This window comes from Juglans microcarpa x Juglans regia, chromosome 2D (genome assembly GCF_004785595.1).
Source record: "Juglans microcarpa x Juglans regia isolate MS1-56 chromosome 2D, Jm3101_v1.0, whole genome shotgun sequence".
Taxonomy (NCBI): domain Eukaryota; kingdom Viridiplantae; phylum Streptophyta; class Magnoliopsida; order Fagales; family Juglandaceae; genus Juglans; species Juglans microcarpa x Juglans regia.
Genome location: NC_054596.1, coordinates 42,242,717 through 42,261,249, shown reverse-complemented (window position 1 = coordinate 42,261,249; position 18,533 = coordinate 42,242,717). Strand labels below are relative to the sequence as shown.

At 34.4% G+C, this 18,533-nt stretch overlaps 3 protein-coding genes across 4 annotated transcripts in view; all 3 read right to left on the bottom strand.

Moving 5' to 3' along the window:
* Window positions 1-1,027, bottom strand: part of LOC121249402 (myosin-6-like) — a 40,577-nt gene extending 39,550 nt beyond the window's left edge. Inside the window, 1 exon segment of the mRNA XM_041148111.1 lies at window positions 685-1,027. Coding sequence (XP_041004045.1) covers window positions 685-687 — 3 coding nt within the window. The 5' untranslated portion in view covers window positions 688-1,027.
* A 4,487-nt stretch (window positions 1,028-5,514) lies between these two features.
* On the bottom strand, window positions 5,515-12,506 carry LOC121248963 (probable mitochondrial import inner membrane translocase subunit TIM21). 2 transcript variants are annotated; one of them, XM_041147591.1, is made up of 9 exons: window positions 12,360-12,506; window positions 11,843-12,009; window positions 9,288-9,353; window positions 9,192-9,210; window positions 7,558-7,724; window positions 6,894-7,072; window positions 6,728-6,776; window positions 6,351-6,470; window positions 5,515-6,039 (listed from the first exon to the last, which is right to left on the bottom strand). In XM_041147591.1, the coding sequence occupies exons 1-9, from the start codon at window positions 12,361-12,363 to the stop codon at window positions 5,863-5,865; spliced, it is 948 nt and encodes a 315-aa protein (XP_041003525.1). In that variant the 5' UTR covers window positions 12,364-12,506; the 3' UTR covers window positions 5,515-5,862. The 2 variants fall into 2 exon arrangements, with proteins under 2 accessions (XP_041003525.1, XP_041003526.1); XM_041147592.1 differs by having other exon boundaries at window positions 9,288-9,335.
* A 1,219-nt stretch (window positions 12,507-13,725) lies between these two features.
* LOC121248964 (ketohexokinase-like) overlaps window positions 13,726-18,533 on the bottom strand; it is a 13,737-nt gene continuing 8,929 nt past the window's right edge. Inside the window, 7 exon segments of the mRNA XM_041147593.1 lie at window positions 13,726-14,047; window positions 14,145-14,197; window positions 14,972-15,110; window positions 15,745-15,842; window positions 15,994-16,120; window positions 16,750-16,860; window positions 17,869-18,019. Of these exon segments, the coding sequence (XP_041003527.1) occupies window positions 13,937-14,047; window positions 14,145-14,197; window positions 14,972-15,110; window positions 15,745-15,842; window positions 15,994-16,120; window positions 16,750-16,860; window positions 17,869-18,019 (790 nt within the window). The 3' untranslated portion in view covers window positions 13,726-13,936.

The window sequence follows — 18,533 nt, the reverse complement described above, 5'->3', positions numbered from 1 at the left end:
GAAATCCACTGGATTAATTGGGTAGTAGGATAAGATAAGCAATTACAAAATCCTATCTTTCATATTTTGAACCTACCATTGAGCTTCTCAAAGAGTAGTGACTAAGGTTAAGGACTTTCATTACTATTTTGGTAAATGATAGAGTGAAACTGTACCAGGATGCACGGAATAAACATAAGCTACGAATTTTACGAAATATTGACTGAGTCACCTTTGAGGATCTATCAGCACAAAGCCCTAGAGATTATCAATACGAAACACATTGTCAAACTGAGTCATACAGCTTCAAATTCTTATCAATCGTAATATTCTTAAACCAAATCCTTGTTTTCTTTTTGCTATCTCCCTTATAAGATCTCCGCCGACTTAGTAAAGACCCAAGTTGGACTAGTTAGCTGCTGCTAAGGAAATCAAATCAAAATAAGCACCACAAAAACGAAAAAATAAAAATCTGAATCTAATCAAAACAGAATGAGATAAACAAATCAAAAGTAAAAAATTACGCAGGAAAATATTCATAAATCCACATCAGCTTCAACTTAAGCACAGATCAGTCATCAAGATCCTAAGCCAATACTGACCCACAATTTTATCAACAGTTTTTACTGAGCAAGTCATCGTATATAACTATTAAAACGCAGAACTTGACATAAAAGTAAAGCCCAAATATATCAGAAAAAATACCATTTTCACAGAGAACGATCAGATCAGAAACTCGGGTTGCTTATGGATCTACTCCCACTTCCTTCAACAACGGTCATTCAATGCAGCAACAAGAATTCTTCAACTTCTTTCACTTTTCTTTTAGTACAACTTGAAATGATGTATGCTTCCAACAATAAAAAAGAATTCAAAAAATCCTATATGAATATGAAAAAATAATAAGAATGAGAAGCTTAAAGCCCAGATTTTTCTGTAGAAGAGATTTAAGCCTCTCCTCCTCTGCTCTGGCAGAAGAACTGTTCTTTCATGCTCTTGGTTTCTTGGTTTCTTTGTTCCCTCCCACGCCTCCTTTGGCTTCTTGGTCTTACTAAAAAATCAATCTTGTTAATTAAGAAAATTAAAACGCTTAGAGACTTTACGAGATTCCGGGACTACCCTCGACATTTGGCTTTAATTACGGAACTTTAGTGACAACTCGGACATCGTCAACTATGAACAAAGGTTGTCTGCCTGTCTGAATCTTTACAAACTCAAAATGATAAGGCGGTAAGTAAACTATGCTCCAAACATATAAAGTTATCCTTTCCTTTTGGGCTTTACTCCCTGTATTTTAAGTCTATTAAATATATATATATATATGTAACAATTTATACAATTAAGGTAAATCAGATATACACGTAAAAAAAATATAGTTTTTAATAATAAATTTTTTTTTTTTTTTTAAATTTGCACATCTCATAATTGTATATAATATTATTATATAATAAAGTTCTACCTTAAAATATGGTTGGCTTAATTTACAATTAATCATCCGAATTATTAATTTCAACGGTCATTCATTATCAAACTATGGAGATATTATATATACTCTTTATCTTTCATAAAAGGATAAAATTACTCGAAAAGCTCTCAAAAAGGCAAAACACCCTATTTAATTTAAAAAATTAATGTTAGAAGAAACACTAGTATTTTAAAAAAAAATTTAAAAAAATTATTTTTAAAATTTTTCTTAATTTCTAATTTTTTTAATTAGTATTTTCTTATGTTTTTTAGTTTTTCTTATTATTTTCAATTTTTTAAGTTTTCTTTTACTTTGTGAGTATTTTGTATTCTTTCATTTTTATCAAGGGTATTCCCATCAAATCTAGATGAAGAGGTAAATTAAAATATTTTGATAATTAAGGGGTTAATTAGCAAAATTAACGGCCTCGATTTGATTTAGAGGGGCTCTTAACCTATCTCGTCTCATAATTACAACTTTAACAAATTCTCATATAACATATAATAAATAATTCAATTTTTTCAAATCTTTAAATAATAATAATATTAAAAAATAATATTCTAACAATACCTTATTGAACTTTTAACTTTCATCTCAACTCGTCTCATCTTTAACTAATTATCCAAACACATAAAGGCGGTTACAAACTAGTGGTTGTTTCATATATGTTTATAGATTGTTCCAATATTTTGTGAAATAAGAGATGTTCAAATACTGATAAATAATACCACATTGAGTAGAACGATGGTGTAATATATAAGAAACTTTGTCCAAGTGTATTTCCAACTTTGTGTCCCAATTCGCTGTATCGATTTAGAATAGAAACAAGATCGTCAAAATATCTCAATTTCTTTTTGTAGAGTAAATAAACCATGAATTATTAGAAAATTGCAATGTACTCCTATCTTAAAAAGTTGGCAAAAATAACTTCATTAAAAATTAAGAAATGAAAAATAAAATTTGAAGAAGAAAAAAGAAAAGCCCACAATCATGACATGTTCATACTTTTATTATTATTATTATTTTTTTTTTCATTTTCACTTCTTTAAAATGACTATGTTCCGCTTGTTTTCACAAAATTTATTAACTAATTTTATTCTCGTACAAGATAAAATAAATAATTTAATTTTTATAAATCTTAAAATAAAAATAATATTTAAAAATTTTATAATAATATTTTATTTAATTTTTAACTTTTATTTTAATTCATTTAAACTCATTTGAAAAAACAGATGATGATATTTTTAAAATTCTATGACAATAATTTCGATTTTTTTTTTAAAGAAAAATGGGCCTATAGACGGTGGTACCCTTGCAATTGTTGGTAAAAGTATAGGCACTGTGGATAAGAAAATGACTTATTTAGATTTTAAAATTTATTTTATCCATTTGATAAATAAATGAGAACGGAGAAATGGGGAGGAGCGGCGTCAAAGAACGCTGACAAGGAATATCAAATAAATATTAAAAAAAAAACAATTTCCAGCCAGCCAATCACAGGGGTGCGTGTGTTTTACGAGAGTGGGCTTGGACAGCGAAGTTATGACATTTGTGCGTGAGCACGTTCTTATTTCTAAACGCGTCATTTGGCATGACCCCGCCGAGTACATGCCATGAAAGAGCCATTTATTTTTAATTAATAATTATATTTATTATTGTTATTCGGTGGAGAAGAAAATTAAGAATATTTACGGTCAGGATCGAGGGAACCATGTTCGGTGCGATGGTAGGCGTTGGATTGTGATGATGGTTGTAGTTAAGGAAAAAGTTAGATTTACGTGACAAGACGGACGGGTTCAGTCACCCGCCTTAATAGACGGAATCAAGCCTGCTGAAAAGGATATTCAAGTGAAAAAAAAAAAAAAAAGGGATATTCAAGTGTGTTAACTTGTGGTACTTTCGTAACGTACATGCACTTTTTACCTGTTTTTTTATTAATGTAGAAATCATCCAAAATTTCTTGCACTCGATGCAAAGTTCAAATTGGGTTTTAGAATTTAATTAGTATGGAAAGTGATATGTAATGTGGGTTTCTTTCTTCAGATTAACTTAGTTTAATAAGTTGCTAAATTTGGACTGTCATTTAGCTTCTACGACCAAGTTTCAGCAATCCTTATATATATATATATATTTATATAATATACTTATACTTAAAAGTGTCTATCGTCTAATGAATAGTCACTTTTTTATTTCCACTTATGTCCCTCTATATATCCTCACAACAATTATATTCTTCGCAAAATCATCAATCATTACAAAATTACCACACAACAAAGCAAGGGAGTTGCGTCGTGGCTACTAGAGGCGGCATACGGCATACGGCATACAGCAATGTCATGGTGGTCCAACAGTAGTGGATCTAAGATCTCGTGAACAGATAGAGCATGAGAGGAGTTGGGGCTTCGGCTGGAGGAAAGGAAGAAGGGGAGGAGTTGTCGGCGAAGGAGGAGGCTGCTGCTGGTGGTGAGGTGGCATGAGGGTGGCTAATGACGGCGCCACAAGGAGAAACTTGTGCTTGTAAAGGGGCTGTGTGCGTAGGGCGAGGGAGGAGCTACAGGTGGTGGGTTCCATGAAAGTAGTCAACGGCGTGAGGGGAACTTGGTGGTGGTGCTTGGTGAAGCTGGGGTTGAGCCACGGTGGCGCAAAGGTGGAGAACCCTTATGTCGAAACTCATTTCGGGTTGCTCGCATGTGGCTGAGGGAGGAGCTGCCAAGGGATTTCAATGGTGGGGTTTGGTCATCGGTGTGAGGGAAAGTCTGTGAAGTGGTCAGTTACGCCACAGGATGGTGTACGGCGACGTTGGGCTGCTTAAATGAGGAGATTGGGTGAGAGAGAGAAAAGACGTGCAGCATGAATGAGATAAATGGAGAAAGGGAAAATGGTAGATTTGGAGTTTTAAATTTCAACTTTTCATCTTGAATCTCCATATTTGATCCAACGGTGGAGGTTTAAACACTGATTTAAATCAACTTAAAATAGATAATTAAAATATAAATATTATATCATATACTTAAAATCAACTTTAATGTATAAAATACTAATCTTTCATCATTAAATAAATGATGAAGTTTTACTAAACATTTTTAAGAGAATAAAACCTTATAATTAATTAGAATTTTCAACATAATTTAAATTTCACAATAAATGATGAACATGAATGAACAGTTGTTTTATTTGACACTTCATTCTTCCACTTATATCTCTCTGTACACATAACTAAATGATTAAATTTTGTTAAATATTTTTAAGAAAGTAAAACAATATAAATAATTAGAATTTTTAATATAATTTAAAATTCATAATATTCTTAATTAATTTAAAGAAAAGGGAAAGCGGGAATAGAGAGGGTGGATTTGCTTCATACAAGCTCACTACATCTTCTACATGGTTGGATAGCATGACATGCATGCATTGATCTTTACCATCAAATATGATTAATTTGTAAAGTTGAAACTTCCATGCAAAGCTTTAAGACATGATCGTGATTGATTTTTCATGTACAGATGATCAACCCAAAAGAAATGTTTGGAGATATTGCGATTTTAACAAATTCTTATTATTAAAGTAGAAAAAAATGAAAATTCATAGATATTTGCTTATATTAGGTTTTGTGCTCTTATACATTAGACTATTTACTAATCAATCTTAGTGATTGTGAACTAACAACTAAGAAGTCACACCTGATTTTTTCTTTCAATTAGACAAATGTGGCCAACATACTTTGCACGTTTAACCACTACTAGTATAATTTATATATATAAATATATATATATATATATATATATATATATTTATGCATGCAAAACAATGCCATCTACTAAGCCAATCATCTTATCTCATCATTACAACTTTTTTAAATTCCCACATAAATACAATAAGCAATGCAATTTTTTCAAAACTCAAAACAATAATGATATTAAAAAATAATATTTTAACAATATTTTATTCAACTCATCTAAAACTATCTCATCTCATCTCACCATCCAAACGAGCTCAGTTACTTACCAAGAAAGTTAATTGAACTCAATATCAAAATAGCACCAAGAAAAAAAAAAAAAAAACAGAATTCATACCGAAAGAAATGGTTTTACTATGATTCATGTTTTTCCTTCCGACAACCTTGGTCTGTCCGAGGTTATTGTCATATTTGGATAAGCCTGAAACAGAAATCTTACCCTACTTGATACATATGCAACAGAATATATGAACCACTCCCAAGTAAATCTGACGAAATATAATGCTCTCTCAGTAAATGGTGGACTTCTTGTCATAATCAAAATTTGGACTTCAAAATCAAACTCAACCCTTTCCAAAGAGTTGAAAGGAAAATTAAGAATGAGAAGGATGGCTATCAACAGGACTAGGTTGGTATCTTCTCCATGTTATTGGGTACAGAGAGAAATCTTGTCACAATCTGACTACTTGTTTTCCACGTTATACGCCGGCATATAAGACTCTAGAATCATTTGTGAAGGGCTTGGTGATTTGATCTCAACAATCAAATATGTATACTTCCACTGCTTGTCTGCTTGGTCCATGAACATCTCACAGTATACTTTCCCCGCTCCATGCGGTCCGCGTATATAAAAATTAACCTTCATTAAATTGGTCAGGCGTAAGTTTAGATATATATTGTAACTTATCAAAAAAAAGTTTAGATATATATTGTACACAACAGCTACAGTTGTTAATCCACAATTCATATCTAGAATAATAACAAGTTCAGAATAGAGAAAAAAAATACCAAAATGATTCAAAATGTGGAAGTTCATGGATCTTTTCCTTATGTATAAGGCTTGACGGAAATATTGTAAAATAACCGATGTCACTAAAATTGGAATGCGTATGCTTTAGTGAAAGTTGCTTATGGATAACAAACTCAAGTATCATGCTAGTGTGGAATTACCTCTACATGCTCCGCACCATCTTCATCGGTCCATATCTTGTTTGGAATGCGTTGGCGAGCAGCACGATTTCTACTTTCTTGACCATAGCCAGTAATTGGGGATCCAATCCTCACCCTAACCTGATATAAAGAAAATTAGATTCATGTCAACCACAACACAAAACACTAGTAACTAGTAACTACCATTCATCCATGGACAGAAATGAGTGAACTGTGAAACTAATGGTATCATAGTCCTAATAGAACATTTCCAACAATCACTTCCTCTTCAAGTCCACACAACACAAAAAGTGGAATTTACATTTCATGTGAACCACATAAACTCATGGCTTCAGTACTATTATATTTTTTTGGGTTGAGACTTCCGAGTGACCAACCTGGCTGTCATCCTGAATCCTTTTCAAAGCCTTGTTAAAGACCTTGTACCTAAAATAGACAAATGTTTTCAAATCAGGGTGAAGATGAGGAAGAACGAAGACTTCAAATATAAAAACTCTAACTAACCAAATAACCTAATTTTGACTAAAAATTTTAACTCCTTACTCTTTGGGTTGAAAGATAAGCTCTTTGAAAACAGCATATCCAGCTGCTGCTGCAACTCCAAGCCCTGCAAGAATGATAGCAGTGTAGGAAGCCCCCTCTACAAATGTCACTGGCTTCTGTGGGATATTATATGTGGGAGCATCAAAGGGATCCTCCACAGTTGATATCTCTTTTTTAGACTGTCAAGGGAAGAAGAGACCCAATCAAGATGGTATATTGCAAGGACATGGCTAAATTACAGCCATCCAACAGATAAAGCAATAGGCTGCTTCACTAGGTCAGGACCATTCAGAATACCCAAACTTTTTCACTTCATATTTGCCAAACCAGACTTTCTGAATTCCTTGAAAGGCAATAGGATGAATTGGTTCTATGTTCATCGTATGATAACAGGATGGTTCATGATATCCTCTAACCTTTCAATACCCAATTCTTATTTTGGGTGCCATTAGGGAGTATTAGTAAATGATTGAAGTAAGTAAAATTCCGTTTATTTTACTGTTGTTAAAAAATACACTTATGAATTGGATAAAGCAAATACATTGTAGTGATGTACGACTATACGTACAAATGAAAAGCTATTTGCAAGTAGTTCACCTAGTTCATCATCAAAATGCAGATAGAATAAGTTGAAGCTCAAACATTTATACGTTCAAACTCAAACCTCTGATCCAGTTTGTCCTGGTTGCTTATTTGATCCTGTTTGTCTTGGTCGCTCTGAAGCTTTTGATGAAAAGGATCTAGCGAAGAAAGGAATCATGGTGTTTGTCCCACAGGTTTGTTTGAATTGAAATGGATAGCGATAAATACAATCATTTAGAGCAGGGATTCCTGAAATACATAAACATCAAACATAGTGTACTGAGGCAAGATAATTTGTTTTTGTAATGACGAAGATATGAACTATATGGGGCTCGATGAAAAACGTAGTGTCCCTAATCTCTTGCAACCTCAAAAGTCAAGGTTAGTCCAACATTTACGTCTGGGTCAACTCAGTTTTCAGGTCCACACCAACATTCATCAATTGTCTAACAGTCGCCGAGCAGATTTTGGACATCAAAAAAGGCCCTCCCAGAATGTAATTTTGAGGTGGCTGGCTTTCCCTCTTTTGCATTCAGTTATAGCACAATGCCAGAAAAAAGGTGGTCCAATTTTGTAAGGAAGAAAAAACTGATCTATGGTAAATGAATCATCTCAGAGAGAATGACAGTTACTACTCCCTGATGCCAAAAGATAACTAAAGCAAATTGACAGGGGAAACATTCCATCAGTGTAAAAATGCTACTGCTTAATAGACCAATGCAGATGGAGAAAATATTGCAGTCTGAATACAACAGAACTCAATGTAAAGAAACATTTGCTCTCTGTTTTGGAGTCATTACATATCCCTACAATGAAGGTTAAAGCTAAGAAGTGAATAATGGTTCGCTGGTTGTTTGGTAAGATGAAGTTTTGAACTTAGATGGTGCCTCAACAGGCAACCCTGGGCCTGCAGGGTGTGGGGGAGTTATCAGAGACTATCCTGGCCAATTTATTCACGGTTTTCATGCTCTTTGGGATATGACAATAATTTGCAGAAATATTCTAGAAAGTCGGTTTGGTTTTATGTTATCAATTAGGTCTTCATGATCTAGTTGTAGAAACAGGTTCTTTACTGGTGGTGAATTGGCTTAACCAAAAAAAGAAACCTCCATGGCAGCACATTGAATTGTGGTATGACATTCTATCATTGAGTAGTTTCATGAACTTTCAGATAATTCCTTCCTTCCGAAAGGGGAATAGAGTTGCAGATGGGTTCGCCAAATTAGGTGCCGATGGTTTGGATGCTTCCTTTTCGTCAGCCACTCAGCTACGTAAACACCTCTATGGCATTTTTTTTGACTGATAAGTCTGGATTACCTAATTTTAGGCATTGTAATTAGATGGTTATACCGTTATAGTTGGGCATGTATGGTTGGCATTTAGGTTTTTTGAAGCCTGGTTTTGGGAATTCTTTTTTTGTAACCCCCAAGCTTTGTTCATAACATGGTTTTTTTTTTTTATAAGTAAAAAAAAAAAAACATGGCATTCCTTTGTTCATAACATGGGAATTCTTTGTTCATAACATGGTATTTCTACACCATAAGTGGGGTAATCAATAAAATTGGAGGTACCGTCCCTCTTCTTAAAAAAAAGAGGAGGCATGAATTAAAGAACAACAAAAACCAACAAATTTTATCTAGCAAGATCATGTTAGTAATTTTATGTCATGCTTAAAAATAAAGACAAATAATATTGAACCATGTCATGGCCACTAACCATTAGCTCGAAGTACGTCCTGCAGAATAAAAATGAATAAAAGCATTCAGCCTGCAATCATGTGCTAAGAAAAAATGTAAGGAACTAATTACTCACCTTAATCGTGTGGTTTGTGTGAAGAGTATGCTGTCTTGCACAACCTGACTTCAATAGAACGAGCAACTGCATCGTCACATAAGAACCAAGTAACAAGTAAACATATATAATGATTAACAAAAGGGGTGTCAGACAACTTGAAGAATATGTCAATTTTGTCAACTGTTTTTTTATCAAATATATTAATTTCGTCAACTATGTGCATTAGGCAAGAACTTAAGCAAAAGAACCTAAAGGAACTGTCTTCCAGCTACTGCCATCATACTACCACGTAAACATTTTCAATTGTTAACTTATTTGTATAGCTTTGTCAAGGCAGCTAAATGCCCAAGTAGGCAGTATGGTTTCATTAATGTTTCAGAAGGAAGAGAGACCAAGGAGAGATCTTACTATTCAGGGACCAGATTTTTGGTTACTTCTTCTAATCCTCTCTTTCCTCTCCCTATCTCACCGGACCTTTTTTGTTATTTCATCGTAATAAAATTATGTCAATGCTATAAATATAAGGTCCTTAATGGTTCAACATAAAGTGAAAAAAACTGGGAATTTTGACTATTTAGTCCAACAATAATAATTTCATATTTTTCCTTTCACATGAGAATGTGAGGGAGGGGGGAGAAAAAGGGGAAGTTGGGAGAGAGAGAGAGAGAGAGAGAGCATTCATAAACACTTACGATATAACTGGTGCTGTTAAAACATCAAGATACCACAATGAACAAGGAGCATTATGGAGAGCCATCATAGAATCGAAGCATGGTGAACCATGGAGAGGATGGTGTTCGAATGAGATAAGTGGGCCACATGGGGTGGGACTTTGGAAACACATAAGAAGAGGATGGGACACATATTCAAGAAATATCCATTTTGAGGTGGATGATGTGTCCAAAATCAAATTTTGGTATGATGAATGGTGTGGCGATAGGACACTCAAGGAAGCTTATCCAGAATTCTATGGCATGGCAAGAATGAAAGAAGCCTCAATTTTGGACCTCTTAATCCTATCTCACGGTACTCTCCAATAGAACGCTACATTCTTCAAAGACGCACAAGATTGGGAAGTTGACACTTTCTCGAAGTTCTATGATCTAGCGTACTCTACCCGTATAATGAGGGGAGCGGAAGACGATCTTTTAGCGCCCTTTTAAGAAAGGGAAGTTCACAATCCACTCTTATTATCAAGCCATGATCACGCATAATACAAATTCATTCTCATGGAAAAGTATTTGGAAGACAAAAGCATCCCAAAAAGCAACTTTTTTTGTATAAACGACTTTATTAGGGAAGATCCTCACAATAGACAACCTACGGAAACGCCACATTATAGTTATGGATTGGTGTTGTATGTACAGAAAGAGTGGAGAGTTCGTAGATCACCTGTTACTTCATTGTGAGATTGCTACGACCATGTGGAATGACTTTACCCGGATAGGATTAGCTTGGGTAATGCCAAAAAGGGTAATCAACGATATCGATCTCCTAGCTTCTTGACAAGGCATCCAGGGCAACCCTCAGATTGCAAGTGTGGAAGATTGTCCCAATTTGTCTATGGTGGTGTATTTGGAGGGAGAGGAATGTAAGAAGATTTGAAGATCGAGAGCAGTCAATAGATGAGCTTAGAATTTTATTTTTCAATACTTTACTCTATTGGTCAATTGTAATTGATTTTAATGGCATGTCTTTTCATGACTTCCTTATATCGCTAAACTAGCATGCATAGTCGACACTATTGTATGTCCTGTATACTCGGGCCTTTGTCTATTTTATGCTCAATAAAATTTTGTTTATCGATAAAAAATAAAAATAAGAAAGTTCATTTGAGTATACAAGAGTCATGGAACACAGCCACAAAGAAATAAGTGTGCACTTAATAGATGTAAAATGCAAGTTTTTTCAACACAACATATAATTATTAGCCAATTAGCTTATATAGTTAGAACATGGTGCAATTGGACAAATATTGTAGGTCCAAATCCTGCACAATTGTTTTTCTTTTTTCTTTTTAGAAATTATCTACATTATAAGAAACGCTATAAATGAACAAGAAAGCAATCATCAAATAATATATGAAAACAAAATTCTAGGTCCAATACTGGCATTGAGTTCGATGGAGCCAACCATGATCTCGCTGATCCATCACATACATATTCACCAGCATATGAAATTTAAAGTCAGCCTTGCACAATGAGACGATGCAGGACATCAATTCCATATCTACAAGGAAAGAGTCCGCACCAATATTTTTTTTTTATAAGTAAGGAAATTTTATTAATCACATAATTAGGCATAACCTAGGTACACAGAGAGTATATAAGAGATGAATCTAATTACAATAAGTGCTGTGTAAATCAGCATAAAAGTCATTAAGGCTAGTCCCATTCAATACAATGGCTGAAGCCCAAAGAAACAATGTATGATAGAAAAAGTCGGCACCAATATGAAAATCCGCTAAATACATAACAATAAGCGCCAAGCGATATAAAAAGCACATTTCAATTCAAATGCCAAAATCAATCAATTTGCATAACCGTAAAACTTCAGAAAACAAAATTTCTTACCTGATTGGCCTCGTCGCCCAGCCGGTGAGCCTCATCAATCTGCAAAGGCCGCATAGCATGCGAAACTGAACGACTCTGGGCGTAATTCCAAAACCTCATTTCTGACAGAAGCCTCACCCCATCTAACTGCTTGTTCCTCCATAACCCTGACATGTACTTACATGCTCCAAACATCACCATACGCAGAGAAGTCACAGAATTTCAACCAAAAAGAAGAAAAAGACGAAATCTACTGCTAACAATAATGGAGACAGTCCCATTTTTTTTTTTTAAAAAAAAAAAAAAAGGACAGAGTGTTCGGTGACTGAGAAATGCGGGGAAAATAATGAGACTACTGACATAAAACTTCGAATAGCAAAATTTTATTCATAGTTTGGTAAATAAAAAGTACCGAAAGGGGACTACGATAAGGACTTATTAGTACAGTTCAATTTAGAAACCGCAACAAAATAAAACCAAGGATTCAGTATCTTGTTATCTATATTTTCTCCGCGTCCAAACAGAATAAGATGCATACCCATGATCAAATAGGCTGAAACTGAAAGGGTCTCCGGTGGCAGACACTCGGGGGATCTCTCCGGCTCAATGGTACGGGTCAATACCCTAACTTAACTAGCGCCTTAGGGGGAATCTGGGCCGTTCATTAAATCCCCTAAAACCCTTGTATTAAGAGGCTTAAACGGTTCAGGTTGGTTTGATGATTGATCCGGGCTTAGGTTTTTCTATATTTGGGACGTAATATTTGGGTTTTGAACTTGGGCTCCATTAAGTCTACTATTACAAAAAGAAGACTTTTTCAAGTTGTAATAATGTATGAGCATTGCTTCGTTTACCGAAAATGGATCTCGAATAAAGATTTTGAATAGTTTATTTTATTTTTTATTTTTTTTATATATTTTTTTAATCATCATAAATATTTAAAAAAAAATAAAAATTCATAATATTATTAAAAAATACTTCTTTAATCACTAAGTAAAAAAAAAAAAAAAAAATCATTCAGAATACAAATTCGAGACCTCTTTTCGGGACACAAAGTATTTCTCAATAATACATTAGTGCTATCTTTTATGTTCATTGGCATGAATACTCTTATTCAGGAATCAGATTGTAGAAATTCTCTTCAATCGTTGACAAATCACATTTTACAAAACTTAAGTTTGGTACAATTAATGGTAAAAGATAATAATTTGTGCAAGTCCAGAGAGTGCAAGTCCCTTTAAAGAAAGTGAGACCTACTTTTCAGGTAACTTGCTCGAGACTCATATTACTCAACTACATATAAAAATCATTAGAGATCATTTAAGGCCGTTTGTTTTCAAAGATAAGATGAGATGAATTGAGATTAAAGTTAAAAAATTAAATAAATTATTATTAAAATATATTTTTTAATATTATTTTTATTTTGAGATTTGAAAAAATTAAATTATTTATTTTATTTTGTATTAAAAGTTGAAAAAGTAATAATAATTAGATGAGATGAGATGTTTTCTAAAAACAAACAAAACCTTAACTATCTTGCATCTTAATTTTCTTTTAGAACATAATGGATCAATTTTTTATACATCCAAAAGCACCCAAATCATGAATTCTAGAGCACCCATAAATTTTCGGGACTTGCACTGCTTGAAACCATGAACCGATATCATAATGAAAAATACTATTCTTATTGAGACATCCCACTGAGAGTGAATCCCGACTATTTTTTTTCTTAATAATATTAAGGAAGTATTTTTTAATAATTTAGTGATTTCTTTTAAATGTCTAAAAAGATTTAAAATATGTACCCAAAAAAAAAAAAAAAAAAACTTTTGGCCATGTCGGGAGAATTCCTTGGTAAGGAATCTCGGTGGCTCTAGTGCTGCCCTGTCGTAATACCAGGAAAATGAATAAACAACTGTGGATCAATCCACGCGTACAGATACACAGTTACATGATGCAACCACATATGCTGTTGTCGAATTTAAACTCGCACATCGCCACTTATTTATATATTATCCTTTCTTTACAAGGGACCATGGCATAATTCATGTGTAGATCAAGCTTAACAACTGGGATGGAGAATCCCATCTTGCATGCTGAATCCCATCACTTTGCTCAAGATGTGACCACCACTTGGGAACTCTGATGTAAGAAAGATGCCAGGCGTGGATCCGAGCGGTGTGGAAGACCAGTTCGAGCTCCCAAAGCTCTACAGTTTGCTGCTGCCTGCCATCAGCACAATTTGTTTCTTGCAATTGCCCTTCCAAACCAATAACAGATTTAGATTTCAATTAATTAACCCCTTGGAAATAAGTCTACTTACCACCCGAGATGCAAATGGCAACATTGTTTCCGGCGGCATGTTGGCGCATAAGGCTACAAGAAAATTGAAGAATTATGAAACTCATCAATGCTTCCGTCAATAAAAATATATACATATACACAAAAAGACAGCAGCCATGAAGCTTTGCAAGTAGTGGATACAATGGCAAGCAATTTTGAAATGTGATTATGTGAGTTTTATGCCATTGGGGAGAGATAAACAATCTTAGTTAATGAGATGCTCTGACAAAGTTGCTATAAAACGCATATAGTAGTTAAGAGAGGACGATGGAAAACATAGATTTTGCAGAGGCATCAACTTTAATTTTATCCATTCAGAAATCAGGACCAGCTACTTGAATAGGGTGATGACGCAAGGCCTGGATTGCCAGAAAAACAAAATCGATGTGAATGTTAAAAAATCTGGGAGACAGACAACTTGTCCCATTGAAGAAGAATGGACCCACATTCGTATGTACAACTGATTCAACATTTATAAACATAATAATCAACTGAGTCCTGCTCTTAGCCTCACATGACCATGAACTAAATCAACTGACGTCACCTTCTATGAGCAGCATGTGGTGGTGTAGTTTATTCTCAAATACGAGGTCATAAATTGGTTAAGATAAAAAAGAAACAACAGCAACTTTAACATCGCAAACTTGAATTGTTGGTCACTTAGCATTGAATGTAAAATGATATAACCTACACAAACAAATGATCCGTTAAACATTATTGAAAAGAAATGACGGGCACAAACACAAGCATATGCATACAGAGACTGAGCCCTCAGAAAAATAGATATTGGGTGAAAATTTCACACACCATAAACAACGGCTCCAATAAATGCATCCCCAGCACCAGTTGTATCTATAAGTTCTGATGGCGGAATCTTCTCAGCCGTTCCCAGAAATAACCTCCCACATACTGTACCTATCCCATTCGCTCTCAATCTTGTCACTGACTGGACAATTAAAAGAAAAAAGAAGAGTAAATCTTTATCAACTCTTAAATTTAATCTGCTGGGATTCTATCCGACTAATAAGCAACTATATTTCGATAATGTCAGAATTTCCAGGGTAGCTAAATAAGAACTTCACGTATTTAATTATGCCATGTTCAGTTCCTTAAAACATGTGCTTGTTTATTTAGGTTTAAATTTAGAGTCAATTCTTTGGTTAAGTTAAATAACTAAAGATGTAATTAGGCCAAATTAGACCATAATGATTTTAGGGGCTATTGACTGGTGCAATGGTAAAAGTCTCATGTTTTCAAGCACCAGTGTGGGATAACTGTTTCCTGCTGGACCCTTTGCCAGAAAACGGTTCAATGAAAAAAATTAAGATTTCCCTTTGGATGGGTGGACCGCAAGCAAGGGCTGGTGAATTTCCTGGGTCCATAGTACCTGGCTCAACAACAACATCCATAGGCATTTTTTAGTCGAGCCAAACTTTTCTCAAAACTGACAGAAATTAGGTGAACTTCATGCCACTCAACTTGTCTTTTCTCCCACAATAGATTACAGCTAAACCATAGAAAGTAGAAAACAACCAGACCTGGAAATTAAAGGTCATGAAGTTCATTGGGAAAAATATTACCGTTGATATGCATGTTGGGATAGCTGTGGTTTTGTCCTTTTGCTGCTTTAATGATTCTAATAAGATGTCTACACTAATTTCTTCTGTCTCGGGACCCTCTGCCAGAAAACGGGGTACAATGAAAACATGTATATATTTAAAGCGAATCAAACAAAAAGTAAGTTTTGCAATTCCAAGACAGCAACTGACACTACAGTTTGCATATCATTTTCATCATCAACACTGAAAAATAGATGATTGTGTACTTGCCATCAACACTTCTCTCAAGCATTATGCATCCATCTTCACCCAAGGTCACAATCACAAATTTGATATTTGGCAATCTCAATAGAATGGAAACAAGAGCACTTGGAACAGATGGTGCCTCTGTCCATGCCTGTTACACCCAAGAAGTCAATGTTTGCCCTTAAAAATCACCAAGGATACTACTCATAAAAAAAAAAAATAATAATAATAATAATAATAAAATCACCAAGGATACTAGAGCAGGGATTTTAGATATATTGTGCGTTTAAAAGTAACCAGTACAACCGTATGGGCCCAAGGATCTTACAAACTCTAAAACTGAAACGTGGAGCAAAAATGTTTTTCCATTTTTTAATGCAATCAAATATAATCAGCATAACAATTGCATCAACACGAAACCTTGCACAAAACATTTGCACAGTGACAGATAGATTATATAAAATATAAAGATAGTATGAGAAGTTCTGGAAAGATGAATAAAGTACAATTAAAAAAAAAAAAAAAAAACAGATCCGTTACTAGTGATGTTTTCTACATAGAATATAAGTATATGGCCATAAATATGTATTGGATCTCTTTTTTCCTTAAATGGATGCCTCAAAAGTGAGTGGATACTCTAACTCAAGAAAATAATTAATGATCCATGGATGCAATGTTAGTACAAATCAACATCTGTGCAAACCAAATAATTTGCTGATCAGTAGCCTCAACAGTCATAGCCTACAAACCATACTAATTTATGAAGAATAGTCAACTTGCCTGTGGAAATTTTGCTGAGCATATGGCATAATCAGCTAATTTCAGGAGATCATCCAACCCTTCTCTTACCCTTTCTGCATCAATTAAAATAGGTATCCTCTGGCGAACTGCCTAGAGGAAGAATCCAATTAGCAATTATTTCCCAATAGTTAATATTAATTTTTCTTACTTTTGTCCAAGATGGATGCAAGAACAAGAAAAATAAAGGAGAGAGTGTGTGCAATTACAGAGAAGTTTACTAATCTCAATAACACCTGAGTCATAAATTGAACATGCAAAAAGAAGTACACAGCATAACTTGATGCTAAGCGCTATAAGAGAGAAAGATAAAAAAAAAAACAACAACAACAAAAGTTGGAACTGCATTCAGGTTTGAGTATTAAATATATACTCTATAGAGCCATGTGGAATCACATTTCACACCGATTCCCCTAAACTAGCTAGCTTTATAATTTTCTAACCATATATAACACCTTTTAGCAGGTATCTTGATTTTAACCGCTTCGCATGATGAGTTTGCAATCTTCCTTAAAGGGGAGAATGATCAATAACAGAAATTTTATATTATTTACTATGAACGAAGTGAATAAACCAACTTCTGAACTTAGCATTTTAAAAATGAAAATCTATGTAGCCCCAAGCTAAAACATAATAAACCAGCAGCAATATATGTGTAAGAAGAATGGAGAAACAGTGGATCACTTTTTCTCACATTGTGAAGTAGCTACTGCCTTATGGCAAGCTGTTTGTAACCTTTTCGGGTTGGACTGGGTGATTACTTGATGGGTTGTGGATCTTCTCAAGTGTCGGAAGGGTCAGTTTGGTGGCCAACATAGAAAGAATTTTGGTAAAATAACCCCAATTTGCATAATGTGATGCCTTTGGAGGGAGGGGAACAATCAAAGCTTCAAGGATTTTGAGAAGACCGTGGAGAAGTTTCAGGATTACATCTTCTATCCCTTTATCATTGGATGGCAGCATATTATTTCCTAGTTTCATTCTGTAACTTACCGTGAGGACAAGCTTTCTTAATTCTATCTACGTCAAACAGATGAAGACTAGGAGTGAAGTATCAGAGGTCATCAGATCTCATGGTAGGATATCTGGAATGAATGTTACCTCTTGTGCAACAATTGAAGCAGTTTCATGCACTCTTCCATCAAAATAGACAATGCTTGCACCATCTAATGCAAACAATAAACTTGCTTGGGAAAGGTCATCTGGTATCATTGGAGGATATCCTGGGGTGTGGATACAAGTACGAGTTTTCCTGAAAACTTAACTTACGATTAATCAACTGGCAATAAAAACTCCAAAACAGCCTCAGTATCGTTCACTAGTTTTATGTATACAAGCAAAATTTCTAAAATCATGATATGTGGTTTCAGCAGCCAAGAAAAAAAAAGTAGATGATTTCAGCAATCCATATATTGATTTAATAGCAAACACGTTTTGATGAATAGAAAATACAATGTTTAGACATTCTAGTCATTACCAAGACTCTACAGGTTTGGTAGCTATTAAGTTGCTCAAAGATCAAGGGATAAAATGGCTTGTAGCTATTAAGTTGCTCAAAGATCAAGGGAAAAAATGGCTTATTTGAGGTAAGATGGAAGCTGAAAAAAGGAATCTGTGAATGTACAAACACATCAAGGACCCTTGAAGGTCAAATTTTTTTGTTCCCAAATGGGGAATGCTTGAACACCGAAAGGCAGGAAACAGAGAGGAGTTTGAGTGAACATATCTAAAATCTGGTACATCCATAACATTTACAAATAAAACTT

Excerpts from the sequence above, each read along its gene's own strand:
- LOC121248963 (XM_041147591.1), bottom strand. Across the intron at positions 7,073-7,557 it reads CAGGACAAACTGGATCAGAG|TCTAAAAAAGAGATATCAAC; the intron begins GTTTGAGTTTGA and ends TTCCCTTGACAG. Across the intron at positions 6,777-6,893 it reads CTTATCTTTCAACCCAAAGA|GTACAAGGTCTTTAACAAGG; the intron begins GTAAGGAGTTAA and ends TGTCTATTTTAG.